The sequence below is a fragment of the Orbicella faveolata genome, unplaced genomic scaffold (assembly GCF_042242905.1).
Source record: "Orbicella faveolata isolate gen_17 unplaced genomic scaffold, um_ofav_v1 contig_24, whole genome shotgun sequence".
NCBI classification, from domain to species: Eukaryota; Metazoa; Cnidaria; class Anthozoa; order Scleractinia; family Merulinidae; genus Orbicella; species Orbicella faveolata.
The window spans coordinates 23,888,250-23,910,391 of NW_028301552.1; the positions used below are offsets into that span (position 1 = coordinate 23,888,250).

The 22,142-nt window shown below is 36.4% G+C and overlaps 1 protein-coding gene across 4 annotated transcripts in view; it reads left to right on the plus strand.

Moving 5' to 3' along the window:
• Nucleotides 1-22,142, plus strand: part of LOC110059314 (nuclear pore complex protein Nup133-like) — a 93,835-nt gene that overhangs the window by 63,004 nt on the left and 8,689 nt on the right. For all 4 annotated transcript variants that reach the window (XM_089292092.1, XM_089292093.1, XM_089292095.1 and 1 more), the window contains 10 exons: nucleotides 1,018-1,065; nucleotides 2,702-2,784; nucleotides 3,443-3,525; nucleotides 4,862-4,995; nucleotides 11,433-11,472; nucleotides 11,702-11,820; nucleotides 12,344-12,403; nucleotides 13,863-13,929; nucleotides 20,193-20,254; nucleotides 21,522-21,578. In XM_089292092.1, coding sequence (XP_089148218.1) covers nucleotides 1,018-1,065; nucleotides 2,702-2,784; nucleotides 3,443-3,525; nucleotides 4,862-4,995; nucleotides 11,433-11,472; nucleotides 11,702-11,820; nucleotides 12,344-12,403; nucleotides 13,863-13,929; nucleotides 20,193-20,254; nucleotides 21,522-21,578 — 753 coding nt within the window. The remainder of the gene's footprint in view (nucleotides 1-1,017; nucleotides 1,066-2,701; nucleotides 2,785-3,442; nucleotides 3,526-4,861; nucleotides 4,996-11,432; nucleotides 11,473-11,701; nucleotides 11,821-12,343; nucleotides 12,404-13,862; nucleotides 13,930-20,192; nucleotides 20,255-21,521; nucleotides 21,579-22,142) is intronic.

A 22,142-nucleotide genomic window follows, 5' to 3' on the forward strand; every position in this document is an offset into this window, starting at 1 on the left:
CGGCAGTAATAACAGTAAGGAATCCCTTGGAAAACAAACAAAGGACAAGGGAATGTGTGTCAACAGCATCCACCATTTTTATATTCATGAAATTGAGTCCAGGCGGTCTGCGATGGAAACAGCATTTTTCGCAGAATTTTTAGTAGAGATTTTCTTAAAGGTTTGTGGTATGGAAACTCTTCAAATATTCCTGAGGACTTCATGACAACAAGTTAAACCGCCAATTAATTAGATTAGACTTTGAGGTGACACAGTGGTCCTTTCATTTTGAAACAGATTCCTTGTGCGGTTCAGAGAGGTAACTTATGTTTCTCATAAAGTGACAAAACCTTTTTCTGTAACTGATTTTTTGTCACCTCTCAGGCATTGGGAAGGGTAATGTGACAAGGAAACTTGCCAAACTCTGCAGATTTCATGGCATCTTCTAAAATTTATACCGTTTTTTGTGTCTGGTTGTTTCAAGTCTCAAGTTAGGTAATGCTGTTTACCTTCACTAATGTCTTCTCGCTAAAATGGGTTTTGAAATTGATGTTAATTTGAAGTGGTTTTGTGGAATGTCAAAACTGAAAAAAACTATGATGATTGTTGGCAACAGAATAAGAGCATGCTATTATGCAATGATGTTATAATTAAATTGGTTCTTGTTTTGAAATGAGTCAGAAAAATTATCCAGAATCAACACCAATCTGCCGTTTACCGTTAGCTACTATTACAGACTGCATATAGTGTAACTGTCTTGCTGGGAACAGTTCCATGTAGTTCTGATAAAGAAAAGCCACTGATCGACCGTTAAAATCAAATATTGTTAAAAGTAGGCTAGCCTTGATATCAGATTTCCTGTGGTGAAACAAATTCTTTTTTTTTTTTTGCTGTACATCGTAACCAAACAAACTTGTTGAATTAACATTATCATGACTGTTAAGAGTCCACTGAGTGTTGCTACTTCCAGGGGCTTCTAATTCACAAAGAAATAACTCTTGCACGCCTTGCATGCCTATGTTTGTGTTCTGTCTACAGGTGGGATTAACAGCTGAGAGGGGACTAACAGTTAATGCTGATCAACAGGTTAGTGACCTACAGTCAAAGCTCTTCAAGGGTTCTTTCAATGAGTTAACTAATGAATTAGTCAATACAAATGAATACAACAAAAACTTTGGGGAAAAACAAACTTTATTGCAAACATACATGAAGAAAGGAAAACAAAACCCGGGTACAATGTAAGTCAAACTATGAGAGACTGTAAATTATGACCTTTGAAATGAGCTTCAACAAGGTATGATCCAGACGAAACTTGAACCTAGAGACGTGGGACATGGACTGCACAGAGGGCATGCCCCTGATTAAAAGCTTTGACAAAGTCAAAACCACCAAAGTTAATTTCTCGAAGCTTGGTTTCACTCCTTTTTTTTTTTCAAACTTCCTCTTGGGTGTTCCAAAACAGTGGGGCGATCAAGATAGCCAGTCAGTTTTACAATGCATAGGATCACATTCAAGAGTATTAACAATTAGGTCAATGCACTCCCCACTATGCATGAGAGCAGTGACTCTTAAATGAAAAATAAAGTTGACTTGTAATTAGGCAATTTAGGTTCTTAACATTATCATTGCTTTGAATGAATGATATGATTGGCTAACAATTACAATCCAAGTGCAGTTAATCTCACTCCCCCAGTAAGTTGCTCAGGTGGGTCTTTAATTTCTGAAAACAAATTTACACTGTGTGGGTAGACCTCATCATCGATTAAATATTTTTATTATGTGGCTTTGGCTTGTGGCCGATATAACGTACACTCTGATTGGCTAAGAGTGCGATTTCAGCGGTCATTATGCAGCTGTAATGCCCCGTGCCAATTACGGATTATGCAAATTAGGAAGAGTGCGGCTCTGAAAATTCAAACACATTGAAACGATGAAAGCCGATTAAAAACAGTAAGAGAAAGTAAGTATAATTCTAAGTAGCTAAGTTACTTTCTCTCACTGTTTTTAATTGGCTTTCATTGTTTCAATGCGCTTGAATTTTCAGAGCCGGGCTCTTCCTAATTTGCATAATCCGTAACGACCCATGGGCATTACGGCTGCATAATGACTGCTTAGATCTCCCTCTTAGCCAATCAGAATGCACGTATCAGTCACAAGCCAAAGCTATATAATAAAGTGGTGTAGTTCACTGACTGTGTAGTTTTGCCCTGGGTTTGAGACCATGAATGAATCGGTAAACGCGCACGTTGCCGGATGTAAATTGACGACTTCCGCTCAAGTATTTTTTGCTGTTTTAATCCATGAGCCATATAATAACCTCGACCGTTCGGTCATTATGGGAAAATCTCAAACCTCAGCCTACCATGTTGACCTCGCTATCGCCCGGTCAATACAGCAAGGCCTCAGTTTGAGATTTTCCCGTAACGACCTCACTCTCGGTTATTAAGTAGTTAAAATCTCTTGAAGTCTCCATTTTCAATTGAGCTTCAAGTAGCAAAATATAAGACAACTGAAGTTATAATGATGGCCAAACAGAAAACATATTAGGCAACTCTGACTGGAGGAAAGTTTTCTCACAAACCACTGATCTTGTATTTATCTTGTGTGCACATACCTATTACTCAGTTAAAGGTCACCCAAGGTATTGCTAGCTGTGATTTCAGGCAATCGAGTTTGTTTTATAGTACCAGAGTGCATATACATTTTTTGGCATTTCTTTCAGACTTTACCCCTGCTTGTCCAACAGATGGTTGATTTAGCAGATATTTTGTTAGATGGTTATGTCCACCAGCTCCAGACAATAAGGTAATTGTCCTCCACTACTGAAAAAGTTTATGCACTTTTGTGATAGTAAGAACTGTTTATGGGCTGTATTCGTGTTGCAGAGCTTGTCTATTTACTCCATGATAAGGTTATATGCTACAGTCTACATTTGTGTCTTGAGTCGTAGTGGAACCTTTCTGATATAATTATAGGTTTTGCATTCTAGGTAGAGTTTATTTATTTTGTAAAAGACCTGTCGATTTACTCATCAATAAGTGTGTTTGCTAAACAGTCTCCATTTTCATTTCAAGACCTGCTGTGTATTTTCATTGGTTTTTAAGCAAGCATGCACATTAAAAAGGTGACCCTGTCTTGCCATGCGGTCACTGTATTGAATGAAGTTTTTGTTTGTGTATTTTTAAACTGGCTGAAATTAAAGTCTTTTAGCCACTATTGAAGGGCTTGGATGTTCTTATGAAAAATGTCTCCACCAATTTTGTGTTACATTTTGACCCATTGCACCTCACTTTTCTCATGCAGTGTTGTCTCAGAAGGTTGGCAATACACAAGAACTCAGGTTTAGATAAAACAGGGAAGTGGTGGGAAAAGAAAGGGCATTTTAACTTCCAGCATGTCTGAGTTATGTAAGTGTTTCAACAGTTTTGTCCAAGATTGTACATATATGCTATTTTTATTGTAGGACCTGTCCTGGTATGAAGAGTCATTACGAAGAAGTTAGCAAGCAGTATGAGCAAGATAGGCACACCGTTATTTTACCATTAGGTAATGTTTGCATGGTTGCATTGAGCTGTATTCTCAGTAGTAAAGGTACTAATTACGATGATTATTTTGAAAAATAATATTTTTCTCTTACATTATGTACTAACTATGGAAATAATATTGTAAAACTGGTAAGGGACGGATTGCTGGCACAATCTGCTGCATCTTATTCATAAAATTTACAAAGCAAGGGTAGTATTTACAGTTCTAGCAGTTTTGGTCTGTTGAAGTTCTGTTATTTGTGGGCAATTTCATATTTAGTTAGAAAATAGCCCAAAGAAAATACATGCACCAATTGGTTTAAAGTTTTGTTTTTCTTAAACAATTAGATTATGAGCTCAAGATTTCTATCGAGGGCAGCCCAAGTCAACTATCGTGCATATAAATCGAGAGTGAATAATCTAATTGAAAACGCCAAGAAGCAGCCGTCATTTTGTTAACAAGGGCACACTGCTACGCTACTCACTATTTATCACAGAAGAGATAGTGGGTACTGTAGCCAATCAGAGAACAGCATTCGTGATAGAACGCTAGTAGAGTCATACTAAAACTCAATAGAAACACAGAACTAGCACGAGCTGTTGATGTAATGATTGTGTGAGCAAAGAGAATTTACATTTTCATGATCAAAGTAAACAAGTTGTTTTTCTTTTTTTCATCGCGGTATTTTCTAAAAGAAATAACAAACATGCTCTCCATGTTTATATCAAGTTATAGAAACACTCATGAAAGTTTGAGAGACTTGCACCATACTTGTAGCACAAAAGATTATCAGTAGTCCTTTTCACAGTTAGCATTCGTACAAGTTAACAGTGTCGCACATCAGCATAATAATAACGCTAGTAATGGTAATAGTACTAATAAATTTAATTTTCATTAACTTGTCAATATACTTATCTTAACAGTGCTCATTGAGGAAACTGTAAATAACAATTAGTTATCACAGATAAATAGAAAATATGAAGTATGAAATCTATCTATTGTAACCTAAAATTATGTAAACAGATAAAAATCTAGTGAATCAAAATTTACTTCCAAAATATCTGTTATCTATCTTCTCTATCATATGTTAATGTAAGGCAAATAAGAAATGGTAGCGGTGAAAAAGGCTGTTTAAACTGATATGAACAGTCTGATTACTCAAAGTATGGAAATCAAGGACAAAATTCAATAACCATGTGAATGTAACTTCATTCTACCTATGCTGTTACAGCTTGGCTCAAACATATCCCTTGATTATAGGAATTGTTTTTGGTAACATAAAAGCAGCAGGAGAAAATAGAGGCTAGTATATGGATCTAAACACTGAGTACATGTTAATGAAGCTGTTCATTTTCAGTCCAACTAGGTCAACGATCACATGCAGCATCTCTTGCTGAGAAGTACCATGACTTTGGAATTTTAATTGAACTCTGCGAATCAGTTGGTGATCAAAGCACATTACAGCAGTACATGACTCAGTTTTCAGAGGAGGTTTGTTATAAAATTGCCTGGCTTTATTTGATATAGTCAAGGTGCTGGAAATAAAAAACATAACCTCTAATTACCTAGTTGTCTCAACCTGTACCACAGTAAAGGTTTGTCAGTGGACTCTGATAGATTGAACATTTTCAATCAGTCATTGTCAAAAGTTGTTGGAACACCCAACCCCTTTCCCCTATGCAATCTTGGATGGTGCAATGTACTTGAACTCTGTGTTCTGTGCATTTTATTTTCTACACAACATTGACAAGAGGGAGGGGGGCAGGCACAATACTAGTGCACCAAAAATGTGTCAGCAATTATTGTAGGCACTGGTGTGTTGCATTTTGTTAACAGTATTTAAAGAACTCCAAACTTTGTCTAAGATTCGGTTTTTCGAAAAGGAAATATGTTAGAGGTAAATAATAAGGCTTGCTAGGATTCAGCTGGAATCCGTAGCTATTAAACTAGTGCTTTGCGATCATCTTTCATTTTACTGCATTTGAAAAATATTTATCAAAATATTATACTACATTTTGAATACAAGTTCATTCTAATTATAAATCTATGAATAAATAAATTCCATCAACATTGAAGTGGACTTTCTCAGTATGTGAAGTAAGTAAGATATATTTACATTTCTACAAAATTTTGACACGTTATTGTATCACTTCAGTGAACACAATTCTTGGATTTACATTTTGTATTGCTTGCTTTTGTTAGGTTTAGCAGCCCCATCATTAATATTAATTATTTTCCACATCTCTAAAAATCAGCAGTTCTCTATTCCCTGGCACGTGCTGATGGTAATATTCAGGAGATCACTTAATGGATGCCTCTGCAGTTTCTTGATACCAAATATGTGATACTGGAGGCATGGCTGACTCCCCTTCTAAATGATGTAGACATCAGACATCTTGGAAAAGGCCAAATTGAATATTCAAGCTGTGATCTGTTTTGGTCTCTTTATCTTTCAACTCTTTCAACAAACAACAGCAACAACAAAAACTTTTATTTCACCCCAGTGTTAGAAATTACAATTTTATAGAGTAAAAACAAAAATATTGCAGTCAAGCATTCAACGTGCTACATGTGCTTTAATCAAAGCCACAAAATGTACAATTTAAATGATAGAGTGCAGTGAAAAACATTGAAAGTGATGAAAGACGAGCGGTTGCTACAAACAAATAAATTACGAGTTATGAACAAATACAGTAAAAAGAATAGAAATAATGAGGCAAAGTTAAACAAAATTTACAAACATTGTATGACTGTGACAGCTAGGAACATGATAGAGGAAAGCAACAAATTGAGACAGTAAATTGAAACTAGATGATTGTAATGTTGTGATGGAAAAGCACAAATATACTGGAAAACTGCATACAGAAAGAGACTGAAACAAAAACAAAAATATGGGAAAAAACCTAACAGAATATTGATGATGTGAAAGTGAGATAAACGATAAGAATGCAATGATAACGGAAAGAGTGCACGTACAAATGGAAAAAATAACAAAAGAATTGAATGTGGCAGCAACAAAAAAATGATAGGGGTGCTGGCTGCCTGAAATACTCTAAGAGTTAAAACTTCCAGGCAGCCAGTTATAAGAAAAGATATTGATTGGATGGAGTTTGAAATAAGTTGGATTAGTTTAGGCCAAAGGAACTAAATATCAGTTGAAAATAGTGGATTGAAATCACCAGATTCCAAATAGCCAGTATTAAATGGCTGAACAGGGTGTCCAATTCCAATTTTTTTCCCTATTGTTTGAGCAGATTCCTAATTTCTCCTATTTTTTAAATGAAACCTCCTATTTTTCCTATTTTGCTTGGTTGATTGATCAACATGTGTTACAATGGACATGTAAGAAAATATTCAAACATCAGTTTGGCAATTGTTACTGATTGCTCTTCAACTTCTTTTTTTATTTATAACCTAATGTTAAACAAACTGATGTTGTTATCACAAATGAGAGCTAAGAAGAAGAATAGCTTTTAAATCAAAATGCTTGCATTGTCACATGTACATTTGTATCACTGTTGATGGACTGAAGCTGTGAATTGGTATAGCTGAAGGTGTGAAGGGAGGCTATTTTTGTCCATCAAAGTAGTATTTATTCTCCTATTTTATTCCTATTTTTTGAAAGAAAGTATTTTTTCCATTGCGAGTTTCCTATTTTTCTGAACAATCATGCTACTGGACACCCTGTTGAAAACCATAAATGTAAGTGCAAGGGAAGTGGGATAACAGCAGGGTCTTCAAGATACGCTACAGCGAGGTACTACCAAGGTTACTTTGGCAGTGAGGGACTAGGCAGACACTGCAGTTTTACCTGCCAAACTCAAATGATTAAGATTTTGTTGTACGGCAACAGCATGTGCAGCCTCTCTGTGTCTTTACAAAAGTGACTTTGTTCAAGGAAACCAGAGACTTTACTCTATTTCCATACCAACTAGGCTCGATTAATGACGGGGATTTCCTTCTCCTGTATCCGTCTTGCATCTCCCAGAACTTAGGTGGGGGTCTTAGATTTTAGAATTCAATAGAATGGCCTGTAATTCCAACCACAAAACAAAATATAAACACAGATAAAAAGCTCAATTTCAGCACAGACAGGTCATTCATACAATGTGATCAGCCTAAAATAAAGGACTTTTGATTCTAATAAAATACACTTTGAACAGGAATAACCAATTATAGTTCAGCTTAGTACATACAAAGCTTTCTTATCTACGGCTTTTCAGCCTGATACTAATATGACTGAATTCATCATCTCACGGTAGGTGTTAAAATCATTCAAATTCCCTGTACAGATGGCAAAGAAGAAATCATCTTCAAACAGATTTTAATGATTGAGTACTTTCAACCCTCCAAGTTGCAACCATTTTAGTTGCCATGGTGACTAGAATTTTGGAGCTAGTCACTAAATTAGAACGCAAGTCGCCAGCTCGGCGACTAAAATTAACGTGACCTATGTGTCAGGAGCTTGAGCGGACTATCATCCGGAGCGAAAAGAAAAACGTTCCGAGCATTAAGAATTCACTTTGCAAAGCTAGTTGTTGTGGGATTCTAACCAACAGAACTGGAGACTGAATAAAATGAAATGTTACACGGTAAACAAAGATCAAGGAATGAATGAGTTGCCAGTAATCAGATACCCGTGTTTGCGCAAAGAACTCTGGGATCGTCAGGGGGCAAACATTGCAAGTCGCTAGAAGGAAATGTATGGTGAAAAGTTGTTTCGACACCCAAAAACATGGTTTTGGGGAGAGATCAACGCTTTTTTGCCGTTATTTTATCGCAAATGGATTTTGGTAATGTTGATACATGGAAAATGTAAGTTTTTGTTTGAATAACCGTGAAATAAGTGACAAAATTTACCGATAAACTCCCTTTTGCTTGCATGAGGGTTATCGTGAAATACATTGAAGAGAATATTGAAAATTTCAATACATGCCTGATCTTGAGAGGCTACCCGGAGCAAATGGTAGAGAAGACCCTCCGAGAAGTTAAATATAAAGACAGAAAAGAAGCTCTAAAACAGAAATCGAAAATTGCAGAAGGAACTACTACCCTTAGTGTCGGGCAATTTCACTCAACCATCAATACCAAACTTTGGAAAGCGTAATCACGCACAAATGGCACTTTTAAATACAAATACTCAGAGATATATTCAAGGAGCCACCCTTGATAGAAAGGGAAAATCACTGAAATAGATGCTTGTAAAAGCAAAACAAAGGCTTTGAGCAACACAGTAGCCACACAGCATGAGTCACGCGGACTCATTTGTCGTTAAATCACCCCCAGACAGTACAATGATTGCCACCGGGCTTATTTCCAGTATTATTTGTATGACTGAGCTTTCAAAAAAGCTAAAAGTAGCCTGTACACAACTTAAAAGGCTTTACTGGGTTATTTCCTCTCGATTTATACCTAAATAATTTTGTAATATTTTCAGACCATTACGCGATGTAAATTTCACAATAAACCTCATGCAAGTAACAGAGTTTATCGGTAGATTTTGTCACATATTTCACGGTTATTCAAACAAAAACTTACATATTTCACATATCAACATTGCCCAAATCCATTCGTGATAAAAACGATGGCGAAAAAGCGTTAATCTCTCTCAAGAATCGTTTTCTTGTACCTCGAAACAACTTTTCGCCATACATTTCCTTCTAGCGACTAGCAATGTTTGCCCCCTGACAATCCCAGAGTTCTTTGCGCAAACACAGGTATCCGATTACTGGCAACTCATTCATTGCATTCAGTTGAGCTTGGGACGCGACGAAATTCATTCCACTTGACTGAACTTTGGCACGTGACAATTTTACCTGGAAGCGTGAGACAACGCACATAATCCGGTCATTTGATCAAAAGCTTGGAAAGCTCGATGGTGACAGGATCCACAATATATTTGAGAAACATCCAGATGTGTTTGAGTAACATATTTTGTTTCAGTGGACACGAAAATACTTGACTTTACAGCAAACTTGATAACACAAGCACGGGGATTCTATAAATAAAAAAAACTGAGATGAAAAGCGGCTCGCAGTTGTAAATAAATTTCACTTGTGTGAACGAACCTGGGTTTATTTTTAAATTGTCAAAGATTTCATCAATAAAAAATATCCGTCTTAGTGATTGCCCTAAAACTTGTGAAAGTATTTTCGCGTTGAGTATTTGCGTTCCGCGGTACGCATATTAATTTCAAAACGACAAACAATTTGAGCGTGAACTTTTCTGTCCATTTCAATACAGTCTTTAATTTTCAGATGAAGTTTTATATCGTTTGCTTATTCAAGCAGAAAACGAGGTTGAACATTTAAAAAAGATCACAAGCGATAAGGTAAAAATAGTGTTCACTTTATGGTCTCGGCAAGAATTTGATGCCGCCTTGATAAACATTGGAAAACTTTCCGCCATTCAGGTGCGAATGAGGCTGTCTTATTTTAACTTGGTATAATCTGTGTCGTTTGCACTGCTCCTGTTGTGTGAATTATAAATGATATACACAAATATTTCTGTGTTTTGTGAAGCGACTTTTTTCCTTAATTTTCATCAAATATTTTCGCGGGAAAAATGGCGGTAAACATACGTTTCATTCATACATGCTCACGCTTTTTGATGGTTGATTTCACAACCAGCGCCAGCAGTAAAGGAATGGTTCAAATCCTCAAAAAGATCAAGAAGACCATTTCTTCAATCTGAAGTCCATACCACATGTGGTTTCTAAGTTTTAATGCAGAAATATGGATTTCTGTGTGCTGGCTGTCACTAGTATGTGTCACTAGTATAGATTAAAAACAAAAAACACTTTATTTCATAGCATGAAAGTTTGAATTGTTTGGAGTGCTCAAGTCATTCCTAAGTTACCATTTGAGTGTGATTATAAAATATTAAAAACTCAAGCAAGAGTTTATAATGAAGATAGTCTGAACCTTTGGTTTTTGATATTTGTGGTGTTACTTGTAAATCGATGGAGCTATTTGAAGGCATGTACATTTGCATTATTATAACCATTGTAAAAGATTTATTGAAAGTGAAAGCCAATCAATTTAAAATGACTGAATGAGAACTGTGATCAACTCACAACACTGTTGCAATAATAGAGTACTTTTTCATTGTGATCAGAAACTATTTCATTTGATCATCAATCATTCTAATAAAAGCATATTTGAATCAACATTAGGTAGTTCTTTCACTGAAGGGGACTTCAATTTACTTGGTGGTTCAAGGAAAATGTTATTAATAATACAGTTAGATAATAATAAGATCATTATTTATTATTAATTAATTATTAATTTATGCATATATTTTGGCGACTAAAATTTTTCACTGGCGACCAAACCTGAACAGTCAGTAGCCAAATGGCCACTAACGAAAAATGTTAACTTGGAGGGTTGTACTTTGTCTTCAAACTAGGCTTTCAAACAATAAAAAAACATTAAAATGAGAATGAACAGCAGACTCTTACTCACATAGTGAAAGTACGTGAAGCCAGTGCTAGAAAGCAAGGCTACAGCAGGAAAGCCGTACTGGTACGCGCATCTTGATTTCACTGGAAGTAACCTTGAAAATCTGCTGCTGTGCTACAGCCAAGCTATACCATATCTTTAAGTCCCTAATAACAGGGTCGTGTGTACACATAATTCATTACTTCATGCTGAAGTGAACTCATTAAAAATACAAACATTTTTCATTGGAAATTGTTGTGGAGAAAATAAAGTTACTACCAATTATCATGTTATAGACAAGCACTTCAAATTCTACACTTGAGTTATGCATAAAATTGGACAACTACATGTATTCTCCGCTGGCATAGCTTTTCCATTCTAAAATAATTAGATAGCTATCTAGGATGAGACTTGAGCCTGAGTAATTAATTTACTATTATGCATGTATCCTAATTATATTTTGAAAATAATATGTTCTCTCTTCTTCAGGGTTTTTCAGATTTCTTATTCAAGTGGTACATGGATAAAGGTACACTCCCCTTATGACACTGCTCATGACACTCACTTTTTTAATGTACCAGGTACCCTTAGATGCATGTAAGTTTACATGTTTCCATGAGACAGTAAAATATCTTCATTCTTGTTGTTTGTCTACTTACTTGTGAGAATGTAGTTTCAATACATAGATCAACCAGTTATGAACTGAGCTGAAATGTAAGACCAATTTAGACCAGTTTTTACTTATCTGCATTTTTCAGGAGAGCGTCAGAAGTTGATGACAATACCTGAGCCACAACATGAAGATTTAGCAAGTTTTCTTTCCTCTCATCATCATCTCAGATGGCTTCATGATATCCACTTGAAGTCATTCTATCAGGTAAAAGACCTTTATTTGATAGAGAAGGAAAATAATACCAAAACGTGGCCAAAATATTCATCAGATATTAGCGCATCAAGGTGTTTGAGGCCTTTACGAAAATCGAAATATTTTTCCTGTGACATCCCATTGAGTAACAGCAGTCATATAATTTTCCATTGTCCAACTTTAAAAGGGATTTACTAAACAACCAATAGAAATATTGAAAAAGCACCACCCTTTTTAGCCCATGATCTCCTGAGTGATATAGTTTAGTCAGTTTGGATGTCTGTGGTAGCACAAAGGCTGGTAATTCAGTTTAGCAAGTGCTGTCATTTTTGCATTTAAAGGCTTGTGTGTGCCTACCAAAACAAAAATAGTAAACTATATTTTTATTTTCAGATTCAACAGTTTGTAAGCTTTACAATGATATATAGTTAAGCAAGGTTTTCTTTGAAGCAGCATGCAAAGAAAGTATGTTTTGGAAGGCACCCCTGAAGGTCTACCGTAGCCTTAACAGCCTTTTGATTTCCTTTTTTACCAGGCATATGAGGCTTTAAAAAGGTTAGCCATCAACGAAGCATCTTATTTGGCAAGAAAAAAGGTGACTGTAATTTGTTCTTGGTTAACTGGGTCGGTGTCCTTAAGGAATGGTTTTATGGTGTGGTGAATGTGCAAATAATGTTATTAGCCCATACAATTACATTGTTTTAAAAAACTATCAAAAGAAAGCAGAGGGGAACCCTCTTTAGGGCGAGCTGCCTGAGTCCTGGGGATGGTGATAATGTTATTTTCTATAACCTATGGTCTAGAGAATCTGTTCATAAACACAATATGGAAGTCTACTATATTTTACCACAAACACCACTTTTCCAACCACTTGCCTCACAGACATATTATTGTAACCAGAGCAAGTCACATGAACTTGAAGTTAAAACTATTCAGGCCAAAATTGAAGATATCTCGAGGTGATGTTTGGAGATGGCAAAAATTACAGAGTTGCATATATTTTTTAAAACATTATATGTTGTTTAACATTGTAAATAAGCTATATTATTATATGGTTCATGTTTGCAGCCAATAATTTATTATAATGTGTGCTCTGATTGGCTTATTCTAGGGCATTATTCTCCTGTAATGCCCATGGGCCAATTACAGACCTGCAAAAGCGTAGCAAAAAGCCATATAATAACTTATTAACCTCAAACCTTGGTCTTCACAGGAAAGTCTCAAACCTCGGCAAGGTCTGGTTTTCAAATTTTCCCATAACGACGTCACTGTCGGTTAATAAGTAGTTAAAACAATATCATAACAATAAAATAAAAACTGATCGTAACTGATCTGAACTAAAGTGGAACTGAAAGGTATGTTTGTATTCCAGGGCGGTTGCTGTATGCATCTACATGTAATTGTAGTGGGACTATAACTAAAAAGTAATTCCAAAATCAATCATTGGTGATGAGGACATGGCATAAGAATCACCCACTAATAAACAAATGTATATTCAGCGGCTAGTCAATATATTATTGAAAAGTGGGCATATTGCTTAGCAATTTGAATAGTTGATATAGAATTGTCTTGAAAGTGATCTACATATATGTGTTGGTTGAGACATAATATGGCCGATTGAAAGAGATCTCTTGCTTGCCTATAGGTGTAATGGTAGAAAGAGACAATGGCTTTGTTGTGGTACAAAATGAAAAATGATCAAAATGAGATTCTAGCTCCAAATATAGAGTTGTGAGTAATATTATAATAGTTGTTTAATGTCAAGCAATGACAGAACATGGAGAAAAGGTTTGGCTATATTACCTAACAACAAGCTTGGTATGGCTTCATTCCAAATGATCGCAAAAAAATTAAAGTATGGAGAGAAAGGAAGTACCTCGTCTAAGTAAAAAAAATAAATAGTTTTAGGATGTGTTATGAATCCACAGGAGAGAATATACCACCACACCCTGTATAATTTGCTCTGTTTTTTTTTTTTTTTAAAAAAAACAAGCAATAGGAAGATGTAATAAAGCAAGTATACATTACTAAAGAAGCCTTCTTTGCCTCTACAGACACTTTTGAGTCTTAGTAAGTTGGCTCTTTTAGCATCAGATGAAAACAATGGAGCAGAACTGGAAGGTAAGTTAGCTTAAAAGGCAATGATTAATGAACAACAATATAACCATTGCATGTAAATTGAAACAATCAGTGTAAAGCCAGTGCTAATTGTTCAGACATTCACATTCCTCATATACTCATTACTCAAAACATACTCTTACTCTTTTCATTTGAAATACACAGCAAAACTACTTCCAATCCCATTAATAATTCATCAAGTTTAAACAAAGAAAATCATGACCGTGACATTGTTTGGATATCTGATCTTAATCAGCATAGATTTTTACGATTTTATTTCTCCATATTCTCCTTAGTTTTAGTTTCGATTGAGAAGATATATCAAACACTCAAGACAGTGTTTGACCACATTTCCAAACACCTCGAAGTTCATCAAAAACACTCCGCTGAGCGTCGTATTTTCAACTCTCTTCTCGGTGTTTGGAAATGTGGTCAAACACAGTCTTTCATGTTTGATATATTACATCTCACATCCTTCCATAACTGAAATTAAACAACAGCACTTAATTTTATGGATTTCTGGTAGCCTATTATGATACTGTAATAAAAAAATCAATAACTTTGTGGCAATTCCACAAATTAGGAAATTTTGTCAATGGAAACATTGACAGTCGAAATTTGCTGTATTTTCAATGATGTTTGGTAAATGCAACTTTTGGCAGAAAAAAAGGTTCTGGGTTATCTCCCAAGCTGTGGGCCACAGAAACTTAACCATTGTAAATACTTCCAGGTATAGCAAACACTAGTTTTAACCCTGTGATTGCCTGTGGATGTTTCTTTAAAATGGCTTTGATATTTATGATAACAACAAATACAGCTCTGTCGTCGTTTCAATGAAAGCAAGAAACATTTTTTGAAAGGATCTTGAGATCTGAATTTGTTACAAAAATTACCAAAGCATGAAAGACATTGTCAGTTATATATTGTTAAGAGGCCCTGGCTGGGAATATGTAGAATATCTGACCAGGATTAAAAAATCGAAAGTCCTGATACTTTGTCTGAAGATTGCTTTTAGGGAATTATAGTCAGCTTCAAAAATACCATTGTCAGTTTCTAAAAATAGAAAGATTTCAAGACATGCACGAAAATGGAAATGATGAGTTTTGCCTCATTAATTATGGATAAACTAATATGAAAATTGGCCAAATTCCACTTGCTTCCATCATACACTTTGCAACACTAGGTAAAACAATTACCTCTGAAAAATGTAACTCTTCTACCTCTGTACCATGGTCACTGTTAAAAGTTCTTCAGTTGTTACAAGAGTTTCAGCATCCTTTCAAGAAGTGTTATCTCAAGCTTTAAAGAGCTTTACCTGAAAGTTAAAAAACTGACCACAGTCTTTTAAAATTCACAATGTGTTACCACAATCAGCAGAGATTTAATCCACTTAAGTGGCATGCTAGGAATGCATGGAAAGTCTTGGGCTAGGTTACTGAGTTCTGAGTGAAAGCATGGACAATGGCCGTTATTCAAGCTTGCTGTTTCTCTGCGAAGGCCTCTTCGTCCTGCCTTGACTGTGTAGACTAGCAGCAACAGGTGTAGGGAGAGGGAATAACAGAAGCGTGTAGGTAACACTTCCCTTTTGCCTTTCCCATTGTTCGATGTGCACTTTCTCACTCCCATTTTCACCTCTTCATTCCCTATGGAGCCTCTGCAGAGAAGAGAGGTTTATCTCTTAAACTGGCAACCAGCGCTTGCATTAGCTGGCTGCTTCCAAGCCACCACCTACACAAACCAAACAAGCATTCAGTCAAGGGTCAACAAGTAGCTGACAATATGGGCCTTGTGGAATATCACGTTGAGCAGATCACAAAAGCACCACAACTGGTTCTGGGGGAGAAACGACAAGCCATACAAGGAATAATTGAAGAGTATATGTACATTTTCACTGGTATCATGGAACTAAAAAGGGTGACCATAAAGCTGCATGTAGAACCCAATGTTCCAGGAGCTATGCAAAAACTGAAAAGGAGGTCCCTTCTCCTGAAAGATAAGTTCAATAAGATTCTAGAGAGATGGCATGAAATGGATGTAATAAACTAAAAGGATGAAGGAAATGAACCTGCTGACTGGTTCAGCAACATGTATGGCCCTCACTCCCCAGGATGGGGAGTGTAACAGAGCCAGTGAAGAGAAGTGAGCAAGTACATCAAGAGCACATTGCATGCCACAACCACCATCCTGAAACTGGAGACCAGGCTTAATGGAGCCAAGTAATTCTCGTACCGCAATATGAATGACGACTGTAACATGCAGCTGGAGCTAGCAGAAGAGAGCAGAGAGCTGACCACATTCTGTATGCACTGCAGGCTCAAGCATTTTAAGAGGCTTCATTTTGGAGAGAACAGTGTAGCTGAAATATTCTGTGAAGAAGTGTGTAAAGTTGTCTCTAGAACTCAATGCTATCGGCATCTATAATGACCTCTTGACCTTTGGAGCATCACCAAAAAAGCATGATCAGGCCTCAGACAAAAACAGCAACCCTGGTAGACACACGGATTGACCCTCAGTATCAAGAAAAGTCAGTTCAACCCAGGATAAAACTTCTTTGGCAAAGTGTTCTCCACTGAGGAAATCTCTCCTGATCGCATTAAGTTTGCAGAACTACAAGCAACAGGTCCACCTGAATCACAAGCAGAAGTGCCATCATTCTTGTTCTTCACTTGGGCAAATACTGACTTCATGGAAGGCTTTGCACAATTCATGGCACAGCCAAGAAGTCTACTCAAGAAAGTTGTTGAATTCCAGTGAATCCTAGAATTTCAGAAGTGAAAGTGAAAGCAGTGCTTATAGGAGGAATCACTATGGTTTTTTGATCCTCGATGGCAGACCAAGGTTAAAGACACTGGGCCATTAGGCATAGCTGCCAGCATGAAGTAGTAGGACCCATTTGTGAAATGATGGAGACCAGTTGTGTACTGCTCAAAACCCTGCACCAACACTGAGACAAGATGGTAGCAGCTGAAGAAAGAAGCAAAAGCAGTAGGATGCAGTTTAGTAGTGTTTCCTGATGAGATGTATTTGTATGCGCTCTTAGTTAATGTTTGAAATTGAAATTGACCACAAGCCACTGTTACCCTTGTTCACCTGCCACAAAACAAATGCAATGCTGGTCTTAGGTTTAAAGACATATTTAGAGAAATGGGAAATGAAAACCTTAAAGGCTGCTTTCCACTAGAACACAAGCACATGCAGTAAGTTGCTGTTTAGGTAGCACGTTGCCAGTTTTAAACCTTATTTACTGGTCTTGCACATCGCCTGCAGAACTTGATAAAGTGCAACAGTTCTTTAACCAAGCACTTAAAGAAGAAATACCTCTACACAGCTTTTTAATTTCAACTTGCCTTTAAAACGTAATGACAAAATGTTTTTCAAAAATAAGGAAGCTCTCTAATCATCCACTGAAAGCATCCATGCCATTATTAAAAGAACCATTAGGAAGAATCAGTGGTAAAAATCACAGCCCCATTTAGCCCAGGGAGTGGGGCTTAAAGTACTCGTGCTGAATACATTATGTAAATAGCACCTTTGTATCATAGAGAACAGGCGCTATATTAATCTTGTATATTATATGGCAGCAGATGACCTTTGACCTTATGACCTTATGACCTTATGAAGGTGATAATATATACATTTAGGCCAGCCTAAAAGCGTAGCTCCTGGGCTGGGTTGTTCAGAGCCCAATTAAGCTAACCCAGGAAAAAGTAGAATTTTGATTTGAGTTTTGTAACTTTGTGGTGAGGTTTTCTGTATATTGTTTGGCCTTCTGTTTTGAGTTTTAATAATCACCATATACACAAAACAAAGCAGCAAAAAACATTTGTGTAGAAGGAAAAGTTATACTTCAGTTAACTTTTAATCCTGGGTTAGCGTTAACCAGCTTCCAGACATTCCTGCGCTGTTTTCAACAAGTTAACCTGACATGAGCCCGCGATCCAATCGAAAAACCAGCGCTTGGTCAGTGGTCAACTTCAAAAAACACGTGACCTCATTAAGCTTTAAACTTGAGCCCACGATAAAGGTCACGTGATACTGGTCAGCAAATACCTTGATTTGACAGGTGTCAATGGACCATTAAATAGATGTTACGGTTTACGCTGGAAACCAAAGATGCCTGTCTCGGTTACCCTATTAGCGGGAGCTTGGCTGCCATGTTGCGCGACGTCATCGACATCGTGCTTACGCACCCATGAGCAATACCGTTAGCCAAAATGACCATGAGAAAAGCGATTCATGGGTTCCTGTGTGTATGGTGCTCCGCTTGGCGACCCTTCGGGCCGCCACAGCTCCACTAATAATAATAGACCTCTTTACCGATACGGTGGCCATTTTCAATTTTTCAAAAAACATTTGTGTAGAAGGAAAAGTTATACTTCGGTTAACTTTTATTCCTGGGTTAGCGTTAACCAGCTTCCGAACATTCCTGCCCTGTTTTCAACAAGTTCACCTGACATGAGCCCGCGATCCAATCGAAAAACCAGCACTTGGTCAGCAGTCAACTTCAAAAAAACATTTGACTTCGATGAGTTGTTAACTTGAGCCCACGATATGGACACGTGATACTGGTCAGCGGATACCTCGTTTTGACAGGTGTCACTTGATTATAACATGGATGTCTAATATCAAGGAAGTACATGGTAAACCAAGGCCGCACGTCTCTGTCACCCTATTATTTGGAGTATGGCTGACATGTTGGGCAACTCCACCGCCGTCGTCATCGTGCGTACGCGCTCACGAGCAATACCGCTAGCCATGAAAACCATGAGAAAATCCATTGCTGGGTTTCCTTTTCTTTCCCATATGAGTATGGGACTCTGCTTGGCGGCCCTGTGGGCCGCCGGAGCTCTGCTATTATTGCCAGTTAACCTGTAACATAAATTTGGTGACAAATGCCATACTGTGAAACACAACCCTTTTTGGACAGAAAAAGAGCTAAACTTAATTTTAAAAAAAAGGAATCGATCTTTATCTACACAGTTTTGGGCTTCTTCATCCTTCTTGTTTACTGAGCCTCTAATTTAAAGTTTCCTGGCATACCAATAAATGCTTTTGTAGCAACGTCCCACAAAATTGTGTTCTCTGTTTTACAATTAAATATTTTTATTGCTATTTAAACTTGGCTGGTCAGCACAATTATCTCAATAGGTGACATAACGTGAAACATCGTTGATTGTGTAGCTCAGTTATTAGAATATTACTTCACTTGATTTATGTGTGCTCAGTATCTAGTGAAAAGTCATCCTTGGTACAGTATTACTGCATGATGATGATAGTGTTTTGTAATCACGAGAGATGTATTGCTAATGTTTTGTTCAGGGACACAAATTTAAACCATTCAAATCACGTCTTAAAAGCCTGAAGTGATTATTGAAGAAGGTGTTGCTTTCCAAAACCTTTCCATTTTGCTACTCCATACCCGTACCCCCTTTAATCGTCTAAGATTCAATCTTCAGTAAACAGAGATGATAGAGATCGCACAATTGCCCAAGGTGTTCACTTATGGGAGGATTTACTCTAGTTAACACCCTCTAGCATAAGTAACTTATCAAGCTTTCATAAAATAAGAAAAAATAAAATTAAAGCTTTTAGAAAATACATAGTTTATCCTCAAAACCTCTAACCTTATTGCAATAGACTTCTATGGGCCAAAAAACATCAACTAGCTACAGACAATCAGCTTACCAATTTTGTGCATCAAAAAATTGGGAATCAGTTCCTCTTACCCTAAAAAATTAACGATATAATTCATTTAAGAAACAATGTAAGCATAGTTTATAATGGTCACTTTTATTTCTGTAATGTATTTTCAGTAATGTATTTTTGTTCTCCACATTTACCTTGACATGGTGGTAACCAGCTCGAAAGCCAATGGCTACTCTGGTTACCACACGCATATTTTTTTTTTTATTTCCGTACCCATATGCAAAATTTATTTCTTTTCTCATGTTTACTTTACAACACTGATGTAAATTTTGACATTATGTAAATAGTGCATAACAAATTGATTGATTGATTGATTGATTGATTGGTTGATTGATTGATTGATTGATTGATTGATTGATTGATTGATTGATTGATTGATTGATTTGAATAGACAATGGAGTTGGGTAATATTCGTGACCAATATCCTGGTTACTTTTATATCTTTTTATATCTTTTTAGTACAACAATAATTAATATTGTTGACTTTGCTTTAGAAGTTATTTATAGTGTTATGATATCAGAAGAATGTTCCCTTACTGTTTCATTACTTTTTGTTTTAGAAATAATAAACGAGCGTGATTTGTTACTTCATCAAGAAACTCTACCATCTGCAGTTATACAGGTAAGGCAACTGTTGCGTTCAACTGTATTCATTTTGTGTACGTTTGGCGTTTTTTTTTTTTAATTAAAACTTGATATTCATAGCAGAATCAAAGGCAGTGTCGTAACCTTAAGACCCTATTTTCCTGCACCTTCAGTTTTAGTTTTGACTTACCTTAAATTATTGAAATCCTTAGCAGTTGAAAACACTTCCATACAAGAAGAATTATTAGCTTCAATGGACTGGTAAATCCGTCTGGTTCAGGGTTCCTTAATTGGAAACATTAAGACAGTCAAGTGAAGTGGTTTTGGTAGTCTCAAAATCAACTTCTTTGCTGCTCAATAAACCTCTTTCATGTTAACCAATCAGTAATTCTTCCCTTGGTTTTTTCTTGTGATTGGGGCAAAAAGTCAGCCAAATAGAGATACGAATGAATCAGCTGCAACTAAAAAGACAGTGCATTATGAACCATGTACATCTGATTTACCAGGTTAATATATACACAAACTTCATAATGGCTAATGCTTTGTAACTGACTTTGAACTTATTGGATAATTTTTGAAAAAGTTGAAATTGCAATGAAAAACAGTACCAACTGCAGATAGCTTTTAATGTCAGCAATTAGCAGTCACTTGAGAAGGGCTGCAAGCACAAAGCACAAGGCTGTAATTAACAAATACTAAATGACTTTGCTTACAATATAAAGTTGTTGATGCATGCAGGAGGTTACTGAGCATAAAAGATGCATGGCAGTCACTTTAACCAGAATGCTTCTGCTTTAACTGATAGTCAAGAGTGACTGTAGCTTCTTGATTGCTGCATACCTCCTGCATACCTCCATAACTCAATGGTGCACAGTGTCTTTCTTGTTTGAGTTCGCACAAGCTCTCCAGAATTTAAGATGATATGACAAAGATGGGTGTAATGTAAAATTTGATTGATCACCATCTTTGCCATCTTTGAATCAGAGCACTGCCTGAAATCATGTACATGGTTTAGCATAAGTTCTCAAATAGCTAGTAATCTTGATGCATTTACAGGGAATAAAGAGAAATTATTTGTTCTCAAACCATTTCCTTTTGTTTCCATATACCTTGCTTACTTAACTTAATTTTCTGTGTGCCAGAAGGTCCATAAGCTTGTCAGTATTTCTTGTATGGGATGTTTTATCTTGATTAGTTTCATTACAAGTGCTTTCAGTTTTTTTAACTTCTGGTCCCCACAGATACCATGATGGGCTGAAATTTATTAGAATGTCATGGTTATTTTTTTTGTTTGTTTTTGGCAGCAAGCTGGTTTAGATTTGGATTCCATGCCTCCTCTGACACCTACAGAATTGATTGAGGTACAGTCCAGTTTATTTCCGTTATGCAGCCCATCACCAGTGTTTGTCTTACAATTATTGCTTAAGGAGCGACGTGTAGATCAATCTGTTAGATCAAGAAAGCCCCGCACATTTTTTGGAAACAGCCCTTGCTGAATATGCAGTTAAAACAAGTCATTGTAGTTAATATCTTTAATACCATGCACATGTTTATTTTCAATATTTCTTTCAGTCATGCATTTTTTTCACAATTTTTATACTGTTTAGCTGCTAACAATCATTCCTTCGTTGCTTCTTACCAATGACAATTAGTTTGATTTTACCATTTTGTTTTATGGACTCGCCTATTTTAGTATATATTTACTGTAATAACCTTTTCTAATTTTTGTCTGTAATTCTTGCATGTATACAGCCAGTGGTGGCATTAGGTTGTTAAATTGGGTACTAGCTTCTCTACATTGTTAGGTTCGTAGCAAGAGGGAGCACTTTCCATGTAGTATTTTCAAAAATCAACTTTCCCTTGATTATAAGAATGTTTTTTGAAGCTAGCATTTGGCCAAACAAAACTTTCTTGTGACGTATTTT